General features: G+C 35.6%; 1 protein-coding gene across 1 annotated transcript in view; it reads right to left on the bottom strand.

Moving 5' to 3' along the window:
- The window catches only part of IFT88 (intraflagellar transport 88), a 45,509-nt gene that overhangs the window by 3,908 nt on the left and 18,541 nt on the right, over positions 1-23,060 (bottom strand). The window contains exons 16-24 of the mRNA XM_082751931.1: positions 22,612-22,698; positions 21,784-21,970; positions 21,106-21,214; positions 19,234-19,384; positions 17,956-18,071; positions 14,191-14,243; positions 12,666-12,731; positions 10,783-10,889; positions 6,554-6,614 (exon numbers count right to left, since the gene is read on the bottom strand). Coding sequence (XP_082608057.1) covers positions 6,554-6,614; positions 10,783-10,889; positions 12,666-12,731; positions 14,191-14,243; positions 17,956-18,071; positions 19,234-19,384; positions 21,106-21,214; positions 21,784-21,970; positions 22,612-22,698 — 937 coding nt within the window. The remainder of the gene's footprint in view (positions 1-6,553; positions 6,615-10,782; positions 10,890-12,665; positions 12,732-14,190; positions 14,244-17,955; positions 18,072-19,233; positions 19,385-21,105; positions 21,215-21,783; positions 21,971-22,611; positions 22,699-23,060) is intronic.

The raw sequence follows: 23,060 nt of genomic DNA, 5'->3' as shown, positions 1-23,060 counted from the left end.
ATCAGCAAATTAATGCAGCTCACCTTACCTCTGGTGTGACCATTACAGAAAGCATGGAAGGAAGGTTAAGATCTCTTTTGGTAGCAGCCCACAATTAGAATTAAGCTAATACATGAAACTACATGAAGTCTCTAAGGGCTGCACTATGCTCTCAGAGTACCTAAGAAAGTGGAAGAAGAGTATCTTTCTTTTTATAAGTACAGCTGGAAGAGAATAAGAGGTGGTTGACACCATCTACCTTACATGTAGATGTCAGACAGCAGCTCAGGACATGAGGGATCTGGCTTCAATGCCTTCCTTCACCTGAGGGACATCAATCCCACAGCTCCCATCTTTCAGGAAGAGTCCTAGCTGATGAGCCATTTGAGGTATGGCCTTTCTCAAAAGTCTGCCATGGAATAAGGATTTGGCTGCCAACATGGTAGCTATGCAAAATTCTGCTGACCATATAACTATCTGCCAGAACTTTAAACCTCATCTTGAACTTACTTTTTTATAGCTCTGTTTGTAGATAAATCATCTATATGTTTTTATTCAGTATACAAACTTAACTTTGCCAAAGTTAAGGAACATTGGCTTGCAATGCAGAGCTCAGGATTTTGGTATCCTACACCAAATAGAACTTCACGGGAAGGAATTTTTTTTAAAGTAGTTCATTACAAACATACTTACTTGTAAGGTACGAGGGGTGAGTTTTACAGTTTCTACTTGTGCCTCCTCTGAGGAGTGAAACTAACTTCCACTGAACTAATAGATAGTAAATTGACAAAGGTAATATTGGGATAAATGATAACAATAAATACTCTGGATCAAGGGCTTTTTTTTCTTTTTCTTTCTTTTTGGTACTAACAGTACAGCTTTACCTGTTAACATCTGTCTGATTGCATTTGCCATCAAAGGACTACAGGTAAGCATTTCTCAAACTGCAAACAAACTCTATCTGCATTACCTGAGTAACTGCACAAACCAATTAAATAAAGTGTTTGAATAAAGGAAAAATGAGTGCTCAACTAAATTGCTTTCTTTCTCCAAGAAAACCTTCACTGCAATGAATACATGCTCCTACTTATTGTGCTTTTATTTAAAAGCTATGTGATTACTGTAGCTTGTGTGGAAGCCAGTCCCTGCGTACCACTCTGGGTTGGTAACGTGGATGCATGCACATAAACTGACTGCAGGAATATGGCTCCAGATCTTGGTTAAAAAAAACAAAATTAACTGATTAAGCAGAGCTTGGCAATATATTTTTTAAAGATATATTTACTCTATAAAATGTTTACACTTGAGACTTGGATTATCACACTGACATCATCTTCCCCTCACGTTCTGCGTGCAATAGCATCAACTGGGAGCTATGCATATAAAGACACAAATTCTGCGTGTTGATATCTGTTACAGTGCATTCCTCCTCTCATCTGGTTAAGAAGTCATGCCCATAATGCTGCATTTAGGATATTTACTAAAATTATGCATTAAATCTATAATGTTCTCTTCATTCAGATTTGTTCAACCTCCATACAAAACCTAATCTGAATTAATTCCTCCCCATACAATTAAAAACAAAATACAAACCAACATCAAAAGAATCAAAGTATAAAACTTAGGTTTTTTAAAAATGGTTAATTCTACGTGGCAGAATAATGAATAAAGCAACATATTACAAAAGTAATCCTGTCTTGGAACAACCCTATTTTAAGCACTGACATCTAGCAAAAAAAAAGATTTCAAATTTGTGTTTCTGTACTTCCAGCTTAGGAAGACACCCATGTGTATAACAATACAACCCATAAAATCCATGATATTTATATTTATATTTTCAAGGAACCTCACAAGTTACAATTACAGTGATGAGATAAATGTATCAGAAATTCTTCCAGTATCACAAAGGACATAAATTAGAATTTTTAGTACCATTTTACTCATCAGGAAAGATCAAAAGGTAAGTTTGTTTGGTAGTCTACCTCCGTAAAATGTTCAAGTAAAGAACTGCATAGTGGGGTAATAATTTTTAAAACTGCAGATGTTTCATTAAATCCAGAATGTGTTTAAATGCAGCTCTTTGCACCTTTCACATTTGGGATGAAGGCACCTTCTTCGGCTAAGAGAGGACTGTTTTGATTTAATTTGAACAGTGAGTTCCATGTAGCAGACAGAACATCATATTAAAACTGAGGAAAGAAGTGAGAAGCAGGTGCAATGTTTTAGCTCCAGAGCAGTTCATTTTGCTTTGAAATTTTGTTGAATTAAATTTGTTTCTGGTGTGCCAGTTAAGCTAACTCCTTAGGTGAGTTCAGATACAGCAAACAGATTAAGATATTCTTGTCGTTCAGATATTTTCCCTTTCCATTTATAAAAAATAAAACCTAAAACACAACTCTTAAAAAAAAAAATCACAGTACGCACAGCAGATGGAACCACCCCACAACAACTTGTAATTAATGAGGCACGAATAGACACACAAAACCTAGTAAATATAAGTGATCGTGCAGTTCTTGCTGCAGAGTAACAGAAGAATCTCCTGCCTCAACCACAGTGAAGATTATTTAGGATGCTTATTGCCTTAACAACTCAGAAAATGCTTGCGTATTATTTGAAGAGATCCCTATAGGGTGCTATAGGGTGTTTGAATACAGGATGTTTGTTTGGGATGGAAAAACCCATTTCACCTCTAATACTATCACATGTTAAATGATAAAGGGAAAAGACGCCTAAATTATTCCCGTGCATTTTCCTTCCCAAATTCATCTGGACAGGCTTAGGTAGCAAGGAGAATGCAAAACGTTCAGCCTTTCGTCTTCTGAATCCGGCGTCACTTCTTTGGGCTTCTGTCCGAGACTGCACGACTCCTCATACACACAACTCCCCTCTCATCTGGTACAAACCTCCTCATTCAGAGAGCAGGGCAAATGCGGAGACCAAGTAAACACTGCTACGGCAATGTATGCCTTAAGGTCATACTTTCACTTATCTATGAAAGGCCTTATGGTCTCGAACAGCGAAAATCGCTTACAGTAGTGAAACCCACAATGTCCGAACTTCCAAGTTCTGGATGTTAGTATCACATCTTGGTAAAATATGGAAAAGTGAGTATGAAAACAAGAGATTATTGAAAAGGAAATCTCTGAAAACTGCTGCAACTTTGATATGCTCTTAAAAATACGTATTTTTTTCTTTTCTTTTTTTTTTTTTTTAATTAACAGGAAAAGTTTTAAGGGATTATATCAGTGTAATTTCCTTCCAATGTGAATCAAAAGGAACAAAAATCATTAATCTGATATTCATGAAGAGAAGAAACGTTTATTTATAGGAAGAGTGAACAAATGTGTTCAATTTTGGGTAGGCATTTTAGATGTAATGCTTATTCTTCTCACAATACAAGACTGGACTTTAACTGACACTCAGATACTAGTTTTTTTGGTTGCCCTTTTTCCATTCTGCCTACCATCAATGCATACTGTAATCATATTCTTCAAATTATGGTTTGGTGCATCTCATGTTTATTCTGTTTTAATTTATATTGGCAAAATAACAGGGGTACAAACCCTACAATGTAAGGTTTTAAGTGCAAACCTTGTCGATTTCTCTTTCCTCTTAGCTTCCTCTTTAAAAGCAATTTTAAATAATAAAACAAAATTCCTAAAACAAAGAAGCCTGAACTATTAATGCACCTACTACAAATAATATAGAGACAAAATACTTGAGGGGAAAAAAGTCTCCTAGGGATGCCAGTAAGTATGGAGACACTGAGCTGGTAAGAGGAAAGAAATAAAACCTGCATCATACTTAAAATATTTGGAATGCATACACACTTCATTTAGCTAGTAAGTACTTTCATTTAGCTAGTGAGTACTGAACTAAGGATGATTCCTTGCCTCGCTGGGTTCAGTAATGACGGCAAATCCCTCATACAATGAAGGAAAATGGTCCCTTTTGGTCTTGGCAACAGCACTGGAAGAGATGAAACTCAAAATGCTTATAAATGTTTCTTTTCTTATATTGAAGCCATTAATATTTCCAAAGCGTATTAAGATCTTAAAATAAAGTAACCATTGTTTATATTTCATGCATGTCTCCATACAGGCTGCGTACAGAAATTTCTTACACTGTAAAACACAGATTCATAACCCAGGTGAACAACGCTAAACTTTGGACAAAATGTTTGGACCTTCAGGTTTCTTTCAGTCTTCCTCAAGAAAAGGCAGACAAACGACAATGTAGTCCTTAACAGTTGTTGCTGCAAGTGTGCAGCTTCTTCACTGATATGGAAGACTGACTCCCCAGAGTCAACATTTCTAGTTAAAAAATAAGTAATGCCTTTGACTCCTTTCATATAAACATATATATCTACATTCACCACAACTTTTAATTAAGAATCCCCTCCAAAAGTTAAGTCCAGGCTCAGTACAGGACCTTCTTTGTACCTCTGCTTGTTTGCTGAGTCATTTGCAGAAAGGTTGGATCTTTGGCACTTTGTATACCAGCAGCTTCCCAAACATGCTCTTACACAGGCTTGTTCCCAAACTGTTTTTTTCCATTCTTTCATGAATTTGACACAGTATCTTGAGCAACAATCTAAGAATTACTGATAGGACAAATTCTAGGTCAGTTCTGACCTTGCTTATCCCCTCAGCCTCTTCGTTTGCAACTGCTCTTCTCCGATTACTCTGATTATGAAGGGTGCAAAGCCTTGGAATTAGTGGAGTTTGCAGTCTAAGTTCCAGAAGTACTCAACTTTTTTAAGGGAGAGATAACATTTCTTTTTCTTTTTCCTTTCTCTCTCTCTCTCTTTTTTTTTTTTTTTTTATTTAATAAAACTTTCCAGAGATATTTCTGTTTTTAAAGAAAGTATTGATGAAGTGATAGTTTGTGGGATTAATGTTGTCTCAGCATTTATCCAGTTTGGTTATTATTTATATTCTCTATTGCTAAATTACCAACTCTCTTACTCTCTCTTTACACTTTTTTTCACTAAGAAGGGTAGATATAATGACAAAATATAGTTGTTAGAAAGCAAACCCTTTGTGCCATTTGCCTGGATGCCTGACGTTTTGCACAGCACTAAATACCCTTGTCTGCTCTTCATTTCTATTTATTGTAAGCCAAAGGAGATCCCCACTTTATGATAAAAGGTGTCCTGATGCTCTCTCACACTGCTGTTTTGCTGGCACCTCTAGCTGATTGTCTCATCATAGAGCTTATGTTACAAAGGACAGTCCAGAAACATTTCCATCCCTCTGTGTTACCAAAATAAGGACCTTCACCCCAGGAACTGTTTTGACCTGAGGCCCAGAACAGGTATAATTCAATCTTAGACGAACAATGTTTTTTTCTACTTAACAAGAAATGATTTAAAAGTTTCCTTAGTGAAACTACTGAGCTAAAAAAGGAATGAGGTCTCTCTTAAGAATCCAGTACTCAGTCTTAACTCCTAGATAAATCAGGAGAGCAGTCTTCCTAAATGCAAAATAATTCTAAGGTCATTTTAAGATTATTTCCATGACCCTAAAGAATTGGATCAATGTAGTAAAACATATGTTATATAGGTGGGGAAATAAAATTACCAGCTAAGAAAAAAAAATCATAAATTGTTTCTCTGTAAAAGGAAGGGAAGAAAAGCAAGAATTTCTAGGGGAGATCTTTTATGACACCCACCGATGTAAGATAAAAGTAGAATACAAAGAAACCGTTTCCTATTTGAGTCAAAATGGATTTTTTTCCAGCTGGCTGAAGTAGCCCGAAGTCTGGTAGTTTCCTTAGAAAGGCAGCGGGGAACAGTTAGGTTTAACAGTACTAATGTTTCATGAATTTAATAATGGGAGGGAAAAATCATTAGTTCTGCAGTATGCAGACTGCCTAGTGCAGAAAAAGCTAAGCAGGAAAGCTTCCAGACTTACCTTGCTAGAGTTTTATATTTATTAAACTCAGCATTGTGAATCTATAGGAGCACAGAGACATAACAGTCAGAGAGTGAGCTTTTCTTTGTGGATGCTGCTAGGACTTCAAATCTGCCATTCTGGGAAAATGGGAGGAAGGAGCTCAAAGGTAGTACAGGTGTCTGCTTATTACAGGGTTCATTGCACAAAATAGCCTCTTGAACTTGTAACAAACACTGCAAAAGACTAGATGGTGGGCACAAAATTCCCTTTTCTCCATGCTAAATAAAGATACAACGAACTTCTGTAGTTCATGGCTTACCCATTCTGCTTCATATAATAAATGACTCCTTATAGTAACTATTCCAAATTTCATCCCAGGTTAATGGAATAAAAATGTTCAAGTCCACGGTATTAAAAACAAGTAGGAATTAGAGATACACCGAGATCTGTACATAAAACACCAACCTTAGACCAAATCCATGCTTTAAAACTGGTTGAGGTTTTGTACAGTAAGATAATCAGAAAGTCTGAAACAAAATTTGAGAAGTGCTTGCTTATTCCTCACTGCGTATTTATATGCATTTAGAAATGTAAGGAACTTTTACAAACACTTTAAGAAAAACTATCTTTAGAATCCTGTCAAGTCTGATATTTAAGCAGAGGCATTAAGTACTTACCGCCACCAGCATTTCCTTCTTTGCGGCTACGTGCACTGCCATCTCTGCCAGACTTAATGCGCTGGAGAACAGTGAAACAGGTTTGGAAAGAACAGAACAAAAAAAAACAAAACATTTAGTAATATGCTTTAGAAATAATTACTGAAAACTCAACCTAGCTTATTACTGAACAGGAGAAGAGTATTAACCTAGGCTTACTCTGCTGTAACTAATAAACCTTGTTTTTTCAAAGGACAAAATTATCCTCAAAGTCAGTGTTAAAAACAATGTTTACATAAAACTAGAGTCTTGTGAAATTCAATCAGAATATCTCAATAAATTATTTTCCTTCAGATAAAATTTATACGAGGAATGTGCATAAAAATAGTTCAGATGAACCTTTGTAAAGTACAGCTGAAAAAACAGGCAACATAGCCCTCCTTGCATGAGTTCAAAGTAGCCTCTGCCTATTAAAGTCTTGTAAATCCTACAAGCCTTTTATTATTGTAAAGATTCAAGGGAGGGAAAGTAGGGAAATCTATAAAAAGAACTATTCACTCCATAGATCTTACATTTTGAATACTTGGCACAGAACTGTATTTTACAGCAAAATGTAATTTGCTGTTGAGTGTTAAACGTAAGATAAAGGTGAAGGCAAATACTTTAAAAACTATGCTTAAAAAGGCAGCCCTCTTGCACTGAGGAAGGTACCATAAACATCTTCCAGCTGTGTTTTTTTTAGGGTTATTTGAAAACTTCAACAGTTTATCAAAGCAATACCTCTGTATCACATGGCAGAACTGGCTTCTCCTGGCCAAATTTCTCATGCATATATCTTGTGAGTTACGAGAAGGTACATCTCAGTAAGGGACTTCTTTATGGACAGGTACAAATACTTGGCATTTAAAACACCTGGATGTTAATAAAGTAATCTCTGTATTTTTTGAATTCAGGATCTGCTTAAAACACGTGCACACTACCTAGCTATGTATTACTGTAGCTTCTTCACTTATTTTTTCACCAGGAAAATATCATAGAGTCTGGCAAAGCTGGAATGACACAGAAGTGAAAGAACTTCCAAGCTTCTTGCCAAAATGAAAAGGAAGAACCTTTAAATCAAAATTCACAGGACCCAGACAGGAAAGCAGCATGCCTAGCATGAAACCAGGAATGGTGTTGGAACTACCCAGTCTGGGACCAGAATTCTCATACTTTTTATTTATTTTGGTAAACCCTCAAGTCTATAATATGTTCTTTGAATTTTGGACTAGGTATGCTCTTCACTGTCCCGTGAAGCAGCATGCCCTTCAGGAAGAATGTCCAGACTATCCAAATGCTGAATGATCCCTCAGTCTGTCAGATGAAGTTCAGCTTTTGTCTGTCAGAAGGAAGTGGTCCCTATATGACAGTACCCTCACGGCATTTATATCATTGGACTTTACTCCCAAAATGTTACAGAAGTCCTAAAGCTTAAGCATATGAGTAATTCCTGTAAAGTTCCAAGTGAGTAGCTTATAAGTCATCCATACTAAAAGCAGACACTTAAAATAGGCCAGCGATTTCCACCCTAAAAATGCCTATTTCTCTCCTACGACTGCAAAAGAAATTTAAGGATGATCAGTCCAGATGTGGATGCCTGAAGGTAAATGCAGTAAATCCCCCCCCGTGTTCGCACCTATCATCATTGCTTCACACCACACCCAATCAGTCTCCCCTTTTCAGTCATTAAGCTCTCTTAACGGAAATAAATGGTAATGTGTGTATATATCAACACCAAGAAAGTAGTGTGAACTTTTACACTAATACTTGCCTTTTATTAAACTGAAACATGAAAAAGAAATATTGATGCATTAAAAAACAGCATGAAGGTTACAGCAAAAATCCAATGCTGAGAGAAACAGGGAGAAAAACTTCGACAGTGAATGAACCCCGCAGATGTTCCCAGATTCTTGGCTGGAAGCATTTAACAACTTGCCCATATTTGAGAACTGCGTGAAACAAGTACTCCAGAATATTTATTTTGGTATAAAATCCATGTGGATATATTTATTCTGGCAAAATGATGCCAAAACAGCAACTTCTGATAAATTTCTACACAGAGTTTGTGTGCAGACTTTGAAATGCAGGTATATTGCACTGGCATTTATCTTGTTCTCAGTATTTACTGAGTGCAATTAAGAAACCACAGGTTAGTCTAAAACTGGGAGCAGGAATTGAGTTGTATCTGGTTTTGTTAACTGAGAACAGCGTTCCTATTGGAAACTGAGGTGGTGAAATATTAAATTTGATAATTTTAGAGCCTGAAAATATAGTTTATGACTATATGCCCATGAATGACAGAAAGAATTTCCTAGGACAAAAATACCTAGTAATTTCCAACGCCAGATGGTAGACGTACGAATAAAACATACACACGCATACACATGCAGAATAAAACTTCAAACAAACAAACAAAAAAACAGGGGATGGAAAGCCAGACGTAATACCAACAGGAAAAAGGAACTGGAGGACTACTGTTTGCAAGACAGCGTTGTTGAGATTCTGTCCTGTGCCACCAGGCATCTGTACTGAATCCCATTGAGATTTCATTTAGGTACTAAAGTCCTTAAGCATAACACATGTGCTACTTAAATCTCAGTTCTTAAATAATTAGGCAATTTAATCTTTAATATTTGCTAGTAGCTTTTTCCCACCAGATAGTACAGAAATCTGTTCAGGAAAGCTCAGGTTTCCAACATGAAATGAACATGAGGAAATTTTACAAATTTATTTAATTTTTTGTCAAATTCAAGTATCACTTTTCTTAAAAGAAAAATGTATTTTTCTTAGAGTTGTCAACATTTGCAGATGTATGGTACATAATTAAAATATTCAGTGCAAAAAATGCTGGAACTATATATCAGGAACTAGATTACCTCCCCATCTCCAGGGACCTCTCTACTTCTCACCAACTAAAATAATCCAGTTTTCAGCTCATTTCATCTCTGAACTTTCCCGAGTAAAGTACTGAGGTACTAGATGTTACTGCAAGGAAATATGATATTGAATTGATACTACCTAAAAACTAAGAAAAGCCTGTTTAACACAGTTCAGAGAGGCCTTCTTTAATTGTTTTGTAGAATAGGAATATTGTATCTGGTTATCTGCTTTGTTTACTGATATTATAGGGGAGACATAGGTGAATATTAGCACTACTACATTTTTAGACTGCTTTCTTTTGTTTATTTTTTGAAGTGCTCAAGTTTTACATTTACAGAAAAACCAAGCCAATATACTTCAACTAGCCCACAGAGCGAGGCTGTAGCATAAATACGGAATTGTTTGATCAGCATTCCCCTTTATGAGCTCTTTTCACTTTTGAAATGCCCCAGTCTACACGTGCATACTTAGACTCTCTAGAATTGAAGTCAAATTGAAGTAACTAAGGATGTATTTACACATTATCTGACATTGAAAGGGAGTCAGTGAGTCTTACTAGTTAAGTTACATAAGCCTTAATGTATCCTAATGGAACTATGCAGCTTTCAGGCAATTCACTGGACAGGATGAGCAAGCTTGAATACTCTACAGCTCAGTAACACAGACAATGCTTCCAAATAAGAACCTGTTTTCAATTTTAAAATCTTACTTTATCATAAGAATAACAAGAAAATTATGAACACACACCCACACCGCTCTGAATACAACAAAAGTTGTGATTTCACAGCCTTTAGTCTTCCCATAGTTTTTTTTCCCAGTTTAAAATTTGCCACTGACGTGAATGATTTACTTCATACCTATGTAATTTATGTAATTCAATGTTGCAGTTTTGTATACAGCAAAAAAGAGTTCTATTACATGAACAAATTCTTACGCTCCCCCCCCATCCCTCTATAGCTGCATTATTACTTGGCTGGTAAATATACTTCGCACAGTCTGGCAAATAAGTAGGAAAGACGACATTCCAGAGAGGCTGAATTATGTGGGTGGCTCCAGCATTCCCATCCCGTACACATAACCCATCTTTCGCTGGTCTTTAAAATCACAGAAAATCCAGTGCTCAAGAAAGATTCAGACAGATTTAATGCTGATGCACAATTCAAATGAATGCACTAATTCAAAAGTAAAAAATACCAAATGCAAAACATGAGCCTCTCCAAAACAGGAGAAATTAAATAAAATTAAATAAAAACTATTTTATTTTAAAGCATCAAAAATACTGTTTTGGCCTTGTGCAGTGAAACTATTATTGCAGAAAGAAACAGGCTTACCTGCTCTCTTATTTCTTTTAATTTTTCCACTTTTTTGAGCTTTGTCACATATTCTTGGACTTCTTTCAGTCCCATATCTGTGCAGAGACGAACTAAAAATCGGAGGCCTAATTGAAAAGCAAAACATTGTTAGAAAAATGCTTACGAGGAGGTCACACTACAAGTGCACTCTACCAGAACTGGACATACAGAAGGCAGCATGGAACACTGCAAATAGCTGGGAATACCAGGTGACTCCAGTCCAATAGCACTCTGCAAGTTACGGTGTCATGCAAAAATTCAATACTTTCTGTGATGCAATGTCTATGTCCACAAAGTGCAAATACCATGCGTATACAAAGATGCAAGACGTATTGAATACTTCTGGCTCAGAATGTTTGTCAAATATTTTGGAAACTGGAAAGCATAATAATGGTACTAACTTATTACTGAGGAGCCACTACCAATAGCATTTTGTTGGAAATAATTTCACAAATGCCAAATTAATATATATATATATATTTTTTTTTACTGTTGCTCTAGGTGATTTTTTTTTTTAGATAAGTATTAATTCTACAGAATAAAAACTACAGACATGAAGATCAAATATAACTGTAGGATGGAACCAAGAGGACCCCAAGAAACAGTCATCACCAGTCTCACAAAACACTGTTGCTATTCCCGTGTGTTTGTCAACATCCCTTTGAAAGCACTGCCTCTGAAGCAGCAACAAGTACCACACAATCCACTTCCCTCCTGACTACTTTCACAAATGTATTTTTTATTTTAGTGCTAAGTTAGTTTGCTGCTTCTTAAGTGAACTGCACCTGTTCACTAAAGGAACAGATAAGCATTGGAACTGGCATAAGGAAGAGGGCTGGGTGCATATGGCCAGGGAGGGAAGAGTGAAGAACCATGGCTCCAACAGCCAAAAACTGTTCTATTAGTTACATTTCTTGTCCCACTACTGCCTCAGTTTCGTAATTTGTAGAAACTATATTCAGAAAAACAGTGGCATTTCTAAAAGGTTTATTAAATACTATGCTCCTCTGAAATGTAAGTAACCAATATGAACATAACATTTTGCTTATAATTTTGAGATGTTGTAGTATTAGATTTCTCTAAAACAGAGCTCTATGATTCCTCTTAAAAAAAAAAAAAAAGTACATTTGTTAAAGCAGAATGACACAATTTTATTTTAACATACAATAAACACTCTTCCCACATAAAATTTAAAATTGTAGGCTTATTGGTGACAACGTATTTTGGAATTAGTAAAAATAAGGCAGTGTGGGATGCAAGAGGATATTTAAAACAACCAGTGACAGGCTTTATTTTCTCCAGGGCTTTTTCACTTAGGATAGAGGTGTGACTGGTTCAGCAAAATGTCTTTTTAATTGTTCCTGCAAAGTTATGTTTCCAATAAAGCAGTTTGAAATTCTCTAAGGGTTTTCTAGAGACCAACTACTTGACCAAATACTTAAAAAACCCAACCCCAAAATCACATGAAGGCCTGAAAAATCATTATGAAGGCCTGGCTTTGGTAAAAAAAAAAACAGTATAATTTTCTCATATCTGAAAACTTGCCGTGTGAGTTTCAACTGGTTGAGACTAGAGGTGAAAACGCATGTATTTTTAATCTCTTCTGATAAAACAAGTAAGTAGAATCTAGCATGTATGCAAGAGAATGAGCTCAACTGATCAGCTACTGTTAAAGTCTATTTCATCTTTCTTCAGCATTATCCTACTATCTCTTAAATCACACTTCATTGGTGTCACAAAAAAAGAGGCATTAGCATTAATTAAAGAAGTTAGTTCATGAAAATATTTTTATATGAAAAATACTTACATTATTGATTATTATTTCAATTAATACTCAATTAATACTCAATGAAGCAACTTACATTCAACGTTCTCTGGGAATTTTCTGTGAATGACTTTGTATTTCTCTAGAGCTTTCTGGTAATTACCTGCAAACAAAACAAACATCTCCTACCCACATACCCAAAACATAAAAAGACTATCTGATGAGGAATTGACACAGTTTTTTTTTTATCACTGCATCTTTCCAGTTTGAGAACATGATTTAATATTACAAAAGCTAATTTGATAAAAACAAACTTAACATTCTTTAATTACTACCTGATAGCAAAAATTAAAAGCACTTGAAAATAGCCCAAATTATTCTGTGAAAAACAGTTTCCTGATTTTTGACCTTTTTTATACCTGCCTGTAGGTCCTCATCTTCCTAAGACACGTCTACCAGATAAGACATTAAACATACCGTGGCTTATCTGAGGCTGCAAATATATGGATTGGTCAAATAGAAACGTGCAACTGCTGAGCTCTGCCTGTATTTCCTTCAGTCAGAATACTCGTTTGTCTTTCTCTCTTTTTTGCCCAAACAGCAGTTTTCATGAATCTGGTAGCAAAATAATGAGATTGTAAGACTTCTGCCTCCAATTTGGCTCAGATTGATTATTATGCAAAGGACTGACAGCCTGATTATCTAAAAATTCATATCCATAACATAACTGACAAAAAAGTCTGTTCAGATATCATCGTTTTTACTTCCCTAATGTGAGACAGGGATCAATCTGACTTTCTATGTGTTAACATGGTAATCTGGGAATTTTGCCAGTGAATCATAAAGGATCTAAAAAACAGCCAAAAACGTGTTTCTCTCCTGGGAAAGAAGTTCATCTGCCTCTTTTTAGATAGTGCTGAACTGTTTGTAATTCACTAACTCCCCCAGGTCCTGTTCCTTTTTTCACTGTTGAATTAAATACCAGAGTGAGAAAATGCGTTTGTTTACTATGGAATTAAGTCCTGCAAAGTTCTAAAGAAGACAAAATGAGAATGACAAAATGGGTCAGCAAGAAAGAAGAGTATTATTTACAGGATTAAGTGATTGAAAAAAACTATTAAGGTTAGTCTCCTTCTATTTTGCCTATTGACATACAATATTCCCAGTAAGAAAATACTTCACATTAAGACTGCTTTTTGTTTGTGTAACGCAAATACTACTTTAATACCTAAAAATTCTGTCTACTGTTGAAAATGAATGGTCATTAAACAACTTTAAAATCTCATGACTACGTTAGATCAGATGGTACTATTAATTATAGTAAAAAATCATCTAGCGTATTATTTATGCTGCTTTATCTTCTTTATTTTAATTATTTAACAGCATAAAGAGTATTTTATGCATATGTCAGTACAGGCATACTTCTCAGAGTTAAAAGAGAAGTCACACTTTATTGCATATAAACAAAACATTTCCAACAAAATAATATATAACAGTTCTTAAACAAAGTTTAGACCAGTATTGACATCAGACAGAAAAGATCAAAAGGAAAAAAAAAATCAAAGCATCAAACAAAACATAACAAACCTTCAACTAATTACAAAAAATGTTACAGAACTTACCACTTCTTCGATAGCAACTGGCAACCATCAGCTGCCACTTCACTTGTGTAGGTCTGCACATAAATAAAATAAAATTATGCACATTGCCAAACAATGAATAGGCAAAACATCCCGCATAGTATTTGTAAAGACCTCTCCACTTAGAGCTCTAAACTCTGTCTCCTCCACTGTGCCATCAGCTAGATGTGCCATCACATTTCCATCTCCATTTTAACATGTAATGGCGATACCTATGGTTAGAGAAAATATGAAACATTTGCTCATACACAACAAAATTGTTGGATTCCTTCCTCATCTTCTCAAGATAACATGTAAATTCGTAAGATTTCATGTCAGTTGTGTGAAGGTACTCTAAAAGCTGAAGCACTTTTCACATGAGTTACAGTTCGGCATATCCAAAGCACACTGTACACTAGCATTTACAGAACAGTCTTTGTATTTATTTTCTTCAGTCCCTGCAGTCACAGCATAGGCCTTTTTTTTAACTCTAGCTGATCTGCTTCTTTGCCTGGTAGTCACCAATCTTGGAAAAGTCAGCTGGCTTCACATTTTTCAGTTTCAGCTAGATATGCCTCCTGCAAACAGTAACTAGTAGTTATTGTCAGTAGTCAGCATTAGCTTCACGACTACTTTAGTAATGGTAGATGGTATGCTGGTTAAAACTGTCTAACATGTCATCTTAAACTGAAATTTTAAATGTTAATTATTGTGATTAAAACACCAAATATAGTAAATAATGTTAAACTAAAAAAATGCTGGTCATAACTAAAGTTATTTTAAAAATAAATTTTATTTACAGTTAATAGTGATACTTATTCAGCAATCTATTTCTCAACATTCATATTTATCAATTAGCATATCTAGACTATTTTAAATAACAAATAAAAACCAAATATCTATGTTGCACTATGTACTAATAACAATATAATCCCACAGAGAAATAATTTCTCTGTATTACAGATAGATTACAGTTACAGACAATAATGAAGAATTTCATATGCCAATTATTCGTAAGTGCTTTACAGTCCAAATACTTCATGCTTCATGCAAGGCCTGACTGCAATTTGAAGCCTAAAATATTTAGATCTTTGCCAAAACAAGATTATGAAATAATTCTTTTTAGTTTCAGCTGTTTTTTTTCCAGTTTCTAAGAGGGCTGTGAGCGCCAGCATCTGTGATCTAATAGTTTGACTAAAATACAAATTTTTAAGGTGGGCAGCATTTATACTGAAAAGAGTACTAGCAAACCTCTCTGTAAGCGTTGTGTGCAAAAGACGAAAATATGGAGACAAGAACTTATCAGGAACTGCCAGGCATCTCCTGGCAGTAAATGACTAGCTGGTGAAAAAACAGCTGAGGCCTACACGAGGCTCGGGTGCTGATGTGTGCTGAACAACAAGATCCTGTATTTTGATGGAACTTTTTTCATCTCTTCTAGGGTACATGGTGTCTTGAACTACCAACTACTGAAATATTTGTTACCGTATGCTACCAATCTTTTCTTTGCAATTTGTACAGATTTGTTTGTAGAACCAACTGGTTGCAGAATTGAAGAATAATACATAATGGAATATTTTACAGCTGCTACATCCATAATTTCAAATATTTATATCCTCTAATTACAATATAAAGTTACATTATTTTAAATGTTTCATTATTTTAACTGAAAAATTAGATTTACAATAGAATGATATTGATCATACTCTGCACAGATAAAGATTTGAAAACATTTTCATGAGGTAAGAAGGAGTCTAAAGTACAACACAGCATGAAGAAAACAGTCTTTGCATCTATTTGCATACTTTCAATTGTGAGAAGCAACACAGGTATGGAGAAAGGCCATACCAATAAATTGTGTGGCTTCCCCAAGCTGTGACTCAGACTGAATGCTAACGATCAGGAATATGATCTTAATTTAGTTTGTTCATTTAAAAGCAGTTTACGTGATATCTCATTTAGGAGTAATGCATTGTTGCTACTGGTGTGCTGGAAAGCTAGTGAGTTTGGTGTATTGTTTTATTTGCTTTTTAAAGAAGCTTTCTGAGAGTTTGCTCTTTTATTCTTGTTGTCACTTAAACACAATAAGACAGTGTATTGCAAAAAGTAACTATCAATTTCAACCAGGTTCTGTACTTTCAGTGTACCATAAAAAGTTCAAAGTTCAGTGACCAGTATGAGAACAGGCACAAGTTCAGTTAACTCTATGTTTAAAGTTAATTTATGTTTACACTTTCGTAATTTTTAATTTCATGAACTGTCTCCTATATTTTTTCATCGAATCTATATTTCTTTCTTGATAATTATTACCTTAATTTGAGTGAAATGTTTTCTTACTTATTTTTGTTGCAACCTTTAATCCTTATTTAAACCTAGGCTTTTCTCTTCTATAATAATGTCATTTCTAACTGAAGCCCCCTCTAAACCAGAATTAATATTTCTTAATGAACTTCTAACGATATTTGCATATAGTCTTTACTTGTTCAAATGCTGTCTTGTTCATGTATGTCATTCACATTCACAGAAGAAGAATATCAAATATTAGAGCATCACAAGGCAAGTAGTAGCAAGTTTTCCTTAGCCTGATTTTCTATAGGATTCTCAAAACACAAAAGAAATTATTGAATCACGAAGATTGGAAAAGCCCTCCAAGCTCATCTGGTCCAACCATCCCCCTACCACCAATGCCACCCACTAAACCATGTCCAACCTTCCCCTGAACACCCCCAGGGACGGTGACTCCACCACCTCCCTGGGCAACCCGTCCCAGTGCCTGACTGCTCTTTCTGAGCAGAAATGGCTCCTCATTGCCAACCTGAACCTCCCCTGGTGCAACTTGACGTCATTTCCTCAAGGGAATAGGGAGCCAAAAGCTAAACACAGTACTCAAGGTGAAAATTCACACTTGTTGGAGTAAATTTTGTTTGTATGGATTTCATTTGGTCTATTACCATAAAATTCGTCATGAATGTGGGGAGAAATCTTTGTTTCCACACAAAAAGACCAAATGGATGTCTTTTTGGAATTCCATTTGACCTGTGTTTTGCAGATTTAAATTAGACCGAATTTTTGTTAAGCATTTGTCTCATAAGCTCCCTTTTCTGATCTAGAATAGAATGCTTAGCCTACAGACACACTTTCTTAGGAACATCACATTCTGCTAAAAGACAATTTCAGTAATAAAGTTTAACTTAATATATATCCAATACCTACGTCAAGATCAATTTGATGTCAGCTTACTTCCACTGACTGTGGTAATTCTGCATGGGATGTATTTGCTTACTTCTACACCTTGTTTGTAATATTGTTCTTTTTATGGTAGTAGAAGTTATATGAAAATGAAAAATGCAGCAAGAACTGCTAAAAGATACATTTATCTAAACCATCATGTCCTCACTGTGTGATTAAAAAACAAACAAACAAACAGAAAGGAAACAGTTCATATAAATCTATAGAGAAGGAAGTCTTGGGGGTTTAGTAGAGCTGTTCCCCACTTCATAGCTGTGTTTAATGGTAGAGGATGGAGAAAAGGGGTTCAAATATCTAATACTCTCTTGGGCCCAATGGACGATCATACTTAACATTGAAACTGCACAGTAAGAACAATACCATCCTGTAAACGAACAGAAGGTTGAGAAAATTAAATAATAATCCAAATATAATTCACTCTGCTATTTGCTTACAGTATTAGGCTAATTTATCTCTAGGCATGATTACGCATGTCCAATCACAAAATATTTGGGTAAGCATAAAATAATAATTACTTACAGGATAAGTGCTGCTCTTTCAAAGTACTCAATGGCTTTTTCACAAAACTGGGTGTCAATGTAATAGGCTCCAAGCCATTCAATGACCTCAATGTTTGAAGGGAAATACCGGTACGACTGACAAAATAGGGAAGGTGAAAGAAACACAATTTTAGTGATAAACAACATCTTTATGTTACTTCTGGAATATCTTACTCAAGTGTTTAATTCCCCAGATGCCAAAAATATGCAATATATGAATGGAAGCAGTGTACTGCACAGACTAATCCTAAGAAGAAGAAAAAAAAAAGCATGCCAGGTTTTCTAATTACAGAATGCTTTTTAGAAGTTACCTGAGATGAGCCTGTCACATTTTCCATCTAGCCTTATTTGAAATACTATTTTAAACAGTTTGCAACAGCTAAAATGTTTACTTAGATCAGCTCTATATGTGAATAAGTTACCTAAAATGTTAAACAATGGTAAAACTAATAAATGTACAATTTCACACTCAAATCAGCCTTCAGAAAAACTAACCTAAAAGCATTCTTTTCTGTGAAATACATAGGTATGTAAATAACATTTTGGGATTCTTAGAAATTCCCATTGAAATAGGCACCAAAATTATAATCATGCATAACCCATTAGTACTCAGAACTGTAACACAGACTTTGGTCATCGACACTTTACACAGAAAAAAAGAACTCTTGGCTTGCAAAGAAACTTCCTTTCTCCTGTTTCTAAAACAAAAGGATCTCTAGAAACCACAGCCAGTACCATAGACAGCTTAAAAGGAGAGAAGACACCTATCTTCAGGCAACTGTGTGTATATCATGTGTAACTGTGCCATTAATGTATCTATAAATACACACCCATAAACACAAACACATATATGTATATCCATATCCATTACACAGACATACCTTCCAATTAATGCTGCCAAGTTATGCACCTTTTAAAATCACATTTGTTATATCCGTTTTTGATTTTGTGTCTCAGACTGAATTTATATTGAAATTGGTAGGGGCCAGTCTAAATAATGACTACAAGAAAAATGAAAGGTGGAGGTCAAATACCATGTGGAAACACAGACTAAGTTTCTTTGGGATCTGACTACAAAAATAAGATTTTGCCAACTCTCTTCCCACCTCAAAATTTCATTCTTTCTTATTTTGGATGACATTTTGAATAGTTTAAAAAGAATTAACTGTTAATTTGATATAGGAACCTATGACAACATTGTCTTTAATTATGGGAAAGATTTTTATTACGCATTGGAAAAATAACAAAAAGCAAGTACCTCGTAGTAATAATGAAAAGCTTGAGATTTATCACCTTCATTATCATATAATTTCCCTAGCTTTGAAAGGACGTGCGGGTCAGTTGGTACTACACTGATCAGCTGCATAAGCCACTCTATGGCTTGATTGGGATCTTCCATCATTTCATATCTGAGGTTTTTTTCAGTCAAGGACTAATGCTGATGATATTCTACTTTGATCTACTCAGAATTCCTGCTGCTTTACATAATGTAACCCACATGCTGGACAGATATACCAGTCACTCTAGTACGGACATATATTGTTAACTTTTACACATTGGTTTCACAATTTCTTTAGCATCAGAAAGTATTTTGGTGAAAAAAGAAATAATTCATAGAATCATAGAATGGTTTAGGTTGGAAGGGACCTTAAAGATCATCTAATTCCAACCCCCTGCCATGGGCAGGGACACCTCCCACCAGCCCAGGTTGCCCAAAGCCCCATCCAGCCTGGCCTTGAACACCTCCAGGGATGGGGCATCCACAGCTTCTCTGGGCAGCCTGTGCCAGGGCCTCACCAGCCTGACAGTGAAGAATTTCTCCCTTCAGAGGCTTTAGCTGCCCTATCACCTTAAAAAACACGTTGGGCTTGGTTATCTTCTATGTCAGTCACTAATTTTACTTAGATTTTCTCATTTATAAGAGTGAAGAGTGAGAACCAGGAAATTTATTTGTAGCCTTCATGATTTGGTTTATTTTTCATAATATATAATTTTGACCTAAATAATTGATTACGTAAAACTGCTGTTTAACAGCAGACTTTTGCCTGCAGTGAGATTTTTTGCTGTATGTCTAAGAAGCACAGCACAGACTGTACAATTCTGGTCCAGAGAACAGAAGCAGTTTTGGTTTTAATTATTCCTACAGTGTGCTCTCCCTTCCCGAGTCACCCCGAAGCTGCACAGCAGCTCAGATCTGCAGCAGTGCGAGTTAGAGCTACCTCCCAACACATTTTTCATTTTTTTGCTGCACCTTACCCTTACCCATCGTGGAAGCAGCTTGTGAGCACTGGTAGACAGCAGTTTTATAAAGCAGTGGAGCACAAACTCTCACTCAGAACTGAGAACCCAAGGCCATTAATTCTGTTGTGAAATGGGCAAGGCAAGGAATAGAAACCACAGCCCTTTCGTATTTCTGGAGGTTGCTTATTTTACTGACTAAAATATATTTTTATTACCTTCATTATCCTTAAAAGTGTAGTACAGTAACTGGAATCTGTTCTGCCTTGGGGACGATTTTATTATGGTTTGCACATCCTCAGAAACATCGTGAAAGGAATTCATACTGTAGAATATCACTGGTGATATGCAAAGCCAAAACACACCCCACCCCACACTTGGCTTTCCAATCTGTTCTACTTTTGCAGCAGTGGGAGACAATTACTTTCTTACACATACACCAGCCTGAAAACAGCCTTCCCAACAGAACTTCACTTTCATTAGTTATTTTTTCTTTCAGGTTTTACTCAACTGTGCTTACATCTGTGACATTAGTTTCATAATAAAATCGGCAGCATTTAAATATTCCAGAGCACACTTTAATACTGAGTGTAAATGTTTAACTATTCCCTGACACGCTGATTAATGCAAGGCAAACAGCATTAACGTATTTTTCCACTTGCTTCATCTGAAATGCCAAAGAAGGTTGTAAGTTCTGTCCTTGTCTTTACAAACATGAGAGAACCAATCTATGCACGATCATCCTAGTTATAATGGACACTACAGTAATTTTTTTAGGCTCCTTGTCGTGACCTAGAACACGTATTTCAGATTAAATGAGTCTACTCAAACCACCATCACACCATCATCTACTATAACCACCACTCCTTATGATAACCCAGAAAAAAGATACAGGTTTGCTATTTGGTGAAGGACTTGGGCACTATTTCGAAGGATTGCGTGCAGTTTCAGAAAACAATCCAAAGCTTCATCTATTCTGTTTAACTTCTTGTATGTTAAACCTAAAAAATAAAGGTTACAGTGTCAATGCAGTGAGATAAAAATGTATTCAGCATATTAATTGACACAGTAATGAAGAAAACTAAAATAGGCACATGAAACTCAGCAGAAGTGTAACTGCCTTGACATCAATGGACTCTATACTTGAGTCATCCCTGTAATTCCTTCCAGCTAGCATGACTTAAACTGATAAAGGCAAGGAGCAGGAATCTGATCAAAGACCAAGACCATTCTCACTTTCTGAACAAGATGACAGAGGGCAAGGGATGGTTTTCAGAAGTGGAATGACTGTGATGGTTCGATAATGTCAGAGCTGGTAGGTTTTAGTAGATAGCAATATTTACAGCATTTTTTTGTATTCAAAATGAGTTATTGCAGATGATTAACAGTTCGTGGTTTTTTGTTTGTTTGTTTGTTTGTAGAAGAGATAGGACTCATAACATAAATTACTGAGTAAAGTGGTAATAATTAGTATAAATGTATATACAAGAAAACTTTGAAAGCCAGATTCTCAGAAACACTAGTAGCACCATTAGACAAAAGCTAAACTACAAAAGCACCTTTGGCTTACCGAGATTATAAAGTGCTTCAGTGCAAGAGGAATCATTCCTGAGAGCTTCCTTATAAAACTCAGCTGCTTTTTCATAGTCTCCATTTGCAAAAACAGTATTTCCTTTGTTAGTTAGAGCTGCTGGATTGTACCTATCAGAATTTACAGCTAAATCTGCATAGTTAGATGCTTGTGCCAGTTCATTCTCCTATATGAACAAAACAAACATTGTATTAGTCATTTGTCAGTCAACCTCATTGCTGCTCTGGCTTCTTATGGTTACTATAGTGGAATTTCAAAAGATTAAGGACAAAAAAATAATACATTCTTTAGTCCTAAAATATTCTGTATGTATTTTTATAGGGCAGATCATCTCTTTCAAGTTTCGGAAAAGTTAATATTTCAGACATATTTTGCTATTCTGTTCCATTCAGTCTGAAAGCTTTCCTAGCTGAAACGAAGTAGTATTTGTTTAAAAACAACAACAAAAGCCTCTCAAACCCTACAGATTTCATATGCAAACACTACATACATACTTCACATGTTCTTGAAGTTCAGCCATGGTCTTCAGCAGCTAAGTTTTAAATGCAGGTGGTGAACTTCATCACACATCACACTCCAGGCACGCTTCTGTGGCGTGGGCATTCATCTCGCTTCCTCCCAGCACCAGCAGACAAGGGACATGGCCCAGACCACAGCCACAAAAGCACGTTCCAGAACAGCTCTTATGACAGGCAGTTTCTTGTTGTTTACACAGATTATTTAGCCAAACACAAAAATTGCTCAAACATACAGAAATTGCTACATCAACTTTGGTTCTTAACAGGTTTTGTCAAAGCAAACACTTACCAAATAATAAAGGAATGAAAGGTTTGTTGCAGCTGCACTCTTTACTCTGCTATCCTTTTTTTCAAACATTTTTAAAGTCTCCAGTGCCTAGAAGCAGTTCAGAAACGAGTTACTTCCCATTGAAACAAGGTTACACCAAATTCTTTCAGAAAGCAGTGATATATTACACAGTAATAAACATCTAAAATTACTACCTCATATAATCACATACATGATAATTACTAGAGCTTGTAACACATGATTACAAACACATACACACACAAATATATATATGATATTAATCTTGGTCACAAAACTTGAACAGCATCAGCTGTATACTATTTTTTATTTAGAATTTAGATTAGATACAGGTATCCTGAAATACAAAAATATCTGATAACAATTCTATACGTAGAAAACACAAGTTTATATTGTTTGTTTTAACATAGCCAATGGATTAAAATTCTCAC

Source organism: Aythya marila (genome assembly GCF_965140915.1).
Source record: "Aythya marila genome assembly, chromosome: 1".
Lineage (NCBI taxonomy): Eukaryota > Metazoa > Chordata > Aves > Anseriformes > Anatidae > Aythya > Aythya marila.
This window is presented reverse-complemented; position numbering and strand designations above follow the sequence as displayed.